We start from the raw sequence: 4,033 nt of genomic DNA, 5'->3' as shown, positions 1-4,033 counted from the left end.
GAGATTTAAAAATAAATTGCAAATTCAGAAACACATTCGGCGTAATCATGATACAACATAGATACAATCTTGTACATATCACAAGCATGTATAAAATTAGATGTAGAAAAGAGATTTTTTGCACGTAATATCACATTAAAAACATTACAATTATTTACAGTAAGTATAGGCACCTAATACATATCTACTTGTACCTATTTCAATTTATAGAAAATTGTACGTATCACAAATCGGTACAAAAAAGTTACAGGTCTAATTATAATTCAATGTCTCACGTCTGGTAAAAAAAAATAAATAGCAGATACAATTCTAGGAACACAAAATCATACCACAATCGTTTCAGTGCACGGTATAAGCAGCTAACAATGATGATAAAAAAATATTACAATGTATCGTTGGTTTACAAACGAGTATAATTCGTCGACGTGGGATTACTTCTTCGTAATTCATGAAAGTAATTATAAATGGCCACGGTAAAGTCAGATTTTATAACTGAAAATAGTTTAAAAATTAGCTAGCTGCGATGAATAATACCTAATAAATTGAAGGGAAAAAAATTATATCACAGCTTACCAAGCAGCAATATCAAAATAAGTGCTATGATAAGTCTAGTATCTTCTGCTCCGTATATTTTTTCAATAAATGACGCATCAAACGAGAATATTTTTACATTGTTGGCTAAAACCAAGATGATATCAACGATGATTGGGAAAAATCCGAATACTGCGAGTACTAAATGTGTTATCAAAGGTTTATCTTCTTTCTGCAGTGAAAAAAAAATAAATAAAAAATTGAGAAAATTATTCACGAATTACAAGCTGTTTATAATTTACATCAAAGTGCAGATATCCTTGTTGTGAAAAAGTTGATATAGGTACCTACCGTAAGAACTCCTCTGAATGCAGGTATAGTGGAAAATGCCACCATCATATGACATAAGAGTAAAATAATTGTCCATTTTTCTCCTGCAATAGATACGAGATCAAAATTATTACTATAGCCTATTTTGCATACACCAAATCTACATAACTCTACTTTGTAGTAGGTACCCATGTTATGAATTCATTTCAATACAGAACTAAAACAAAATGACAATTTTTATTCAATTTCGAGATCATAAGAATCAATTTCTTACTTTTTCCTATCTTACTTATAATGATAGCAAATTTTTAAAACTTATTTTTTGCATAGTACAAACTATGTGGTAGGTACTTACTTCCGAAGCTCTGCCCAAGTTCAACGATCTCAAAAATATGGAAAAGCTGAAAAAAACACAAAGAGCATGAACATTTATGTACAACTACAATAAAGCACGTAAATAGGTACATAGATAGGTTTGCCTATAAATAATTTTATCAAGTAGGTATCGCTACGTTATCAGAGGACTTTTCTGTAATCATTATCAATTCGTTGAAAAATCAATTAAATAAAACAACTCAACTCACCAATGTAATAATCAACGCTATGTAACTGTACGGTCTCAATACCCGCAAATTTGTACTACAGCAAAACAACATTTTTCAACAAATATTTTTCAATTTATAAAATCTATAAAAACAAAAACCAAGAAATAACCGAGTTTGAAATGATACCGGCCACTACACTATGCTTGTACGTTTGTAATGAAGCTTACTCATGATATCTCTGTATACGAAACCATAACTAACGAAATCACATTTAGCTCTGTAGTGATAAAATTTCCATATTACAAATTACTTTACACTTCAGATTTGATATAAACGACATGATTCATCAATATGAAATACCTAATATCACACGTATACATATTTACAGTTCTATGTCCAATATACAAGTAGGTATACATAGAACAAGAATCTAGTATGGCACAAAAAATCATTAATATTGACTAGGTACCTACGAGTATTTATTTACGTACGTGAATAATGTTTGTTTTGATAACACTAATGATTAAAAATATGCAAATCTACCCATATAAAGTAAACTTGTGTAGAAGAAGAACGAGTATAGGTACTGAACATAATTATGGTAAACGATTAAAATGAAACAAATTGTAAGTTATCAGGTACATTTTAATGTGATTGTTGTTTTTTTTGTATAAGTTTTTTTTTTTTCAATGTCAATATTATCAACAGGAGGCGATAAAGGCCAATATTCCAAATGATACTTTGCCCATGTATAAAATTAACTCAATAGGGTAGGTTCAACTTATTCATCTTAATATTCAGTTTTTATGAAAAATACTTACTTTGGAAACTGTGGAGGGGAGGGAGAGTACTTTAAATTGTGGAAAAATAAAATAAAAAATTACCAGTTCTTCAAAATGTTTGAACTTGGAACTCTTTTTCGAATTCAAACACAAAATGCCAATTGAACTAACAGGGTGATTGGGGAGTGGTGGTACAAACTTCAGATTTGGATTTAAATAACTGGGTGGGAGTAAAAAAAACGTAAGATAAACAAGTTGCCTATCTTGAAAATTGAAGGGGCAAAATGACTTCAATAAAAAAAAACAGATAAAATGAACATTTTGATGGTGAGAACTGAGAGTACTTTGAAAAATGGACAAATCTTGTCCTTATAAATTTTTACATAACTTGAAAATCAAAGCGGGGTACGACCACATTTTTAATAATAATAACCAAAAAAAATCAGGAGAAAAACTCTATATGTAGAGGAAATAGATTGTATGTTCAAAATTAATCAAATCTTGTTCTTATCAGTTTTTGGCCTGGGTCAAAATTGCAGGAGCTTCGCAACACTCAAAGTATGAGAAATTTCAGGGGTTACTCAACTTTTAAAAAATTACTTAGACTTTAAAATGTCGCGTAGCTTCTTCAATTTTGACCTCAGCCAAAAATTAAACAGAACAAGATTTGATTCATTTTGAACATACAACCCATTTATTCCACTATTGATTTTTTTCTGAATTTTTTACCCCATACTCACAAGGGAAGTATCCCAATTGGTAGAGAAATTTTTGAACTGGACATAACTAGATTGAAAGAGCTTGTAAAAATTTATAATTAAGTAACTGAAATTTCATGCGTTGAAGTTCATTTTTCAATTTTTGGACAATTTTTGAAGAATATTTGGGATAAAAATATGGAAAAATCAGAATTTTACCAAATTGACCTAGAAAGCTGAAGTAAAGTGTTTAGGTTTTTATTGACCCACCAAATCAATCTCAAATAAGTTGAAATGGTTTTGAATAATGCCGGATTCTCTAGCAGATTATTTTATAACTTTAATACGAAGTTGGAAAGCAATAGTGGCCTTACATTTACCCTAATTACAACATGCCAAGTAGATTAAAAGTAGTTTAAAGCCATTCTGGAGCCTTCAGAGACATTTTAGAAATTCATCCAGCTTTCCAAAAACGTCATAAAATTATTTGTCCAAATTAACCACAATTTCAGGAAAAAAGTAGCAATGAATAATTTTTTTCTCTTTTCAACATGGCTACTGTCTGTTTTTCGACATCTTCTCAAATCACAATTTTTTAATAATTAATTCATTTTTATCGCGAAAAATTATTTTTAATATATTTTTCATTAGTCTGCGCTAGTTCCTTCAACTTTCAAGATATAGGCAGCCTCATCTGCGTAACTTTGGCTAGAAATATGTACAAGGAGCAAGTTAGGCTACTCAACTACCTGAAAACATAAATAATTGCCAATCGGTTATGAGTGCATATTTTTGAAAAATCAATTTGCAATCGTATTACTGGTTCATCGTTCGGCTTCTGATATAAAAATATATTATCATAGAAAAAAAAATTCACTCAATTCCAAAATGAAACCACAATTTTTGGATTTCTAAGCTCTACATATAATTATAACTTGCAGCAAAAAAAAACAAATAGCAAAGCTCGCAATGATTTTTTTTTAGAAAAGTGGAGAGGGGGAGGTTTAAGAAAGTTGTGAGGGTCTTCATTTTGGGTCTCTAAATTATTATGCCATCACTTTTCCACCGGGTTCCCAAATTTCAAAACTTACGGACAACTTGAAAAATTGAAAAAATTTTGTCAAGTTTTTGGCTATTTTTCTGTTTT

The 4,033-nt window shown here is 30.0% G+C and overlaps 1 protein-coding gene across 2 annotated transcripts; it reads right to left on the bottom strand.

The window, feature by feature from the left end:
- LOC135834683 (uncharacterized) lies at positions 1–1,827 on the bottom strand. 2 transcript variants are annotated; one of them, XM_065348630.1, is made up of 6 exons: positions 1,634–1,827; positions 1,446–1,548; positions 1,217–1,262; positions 883–965; positions 574–763; positions 1–492 (listed from the first exon to the last, which is right to left on the bottom strand). In XM_065348630.1, exons 2-6 carry the CDS (start codon positions 1,515–1,517, stop codon positions 401–403), a joined length of 483 nt encoding a protein of 160 aa, XP_065204702.1. In that variant the 5' UTR covers positions 1,518–1,548; positions 1,634–1,827; the 3' UTR covers positions 1–400. The 2 variants fall into 2 exon arrangements, with proteins under 2 accessions (XP_065204702.1, XP_065204701.1); XM_065348629.1 differs by having other exon boundaries at positions 1,446–1,825.
- Between the last annotated feature and the right edge of the window lie 2,206 nt (positions 1,828–4,033).

The sequence above is a fragment of the Planococcus citri genome, chromosome 2 (assembly GCF_950023065.1).
Source record: "Planococcus citri chromosome 2, ihPlaCitr1.1, whole genome shotgun sequence".
Lineage (NCBI taxonomy): Eukaryota > Metazoa > Arthropoda > Insecta > Hemiptera > Pseudococcidae > Planococcus > Planococcus citri.
Note: the sequence above shows the minus strand (reverse complement) of the source record. Positions and strands in the feature narration are given on the sequence as shown.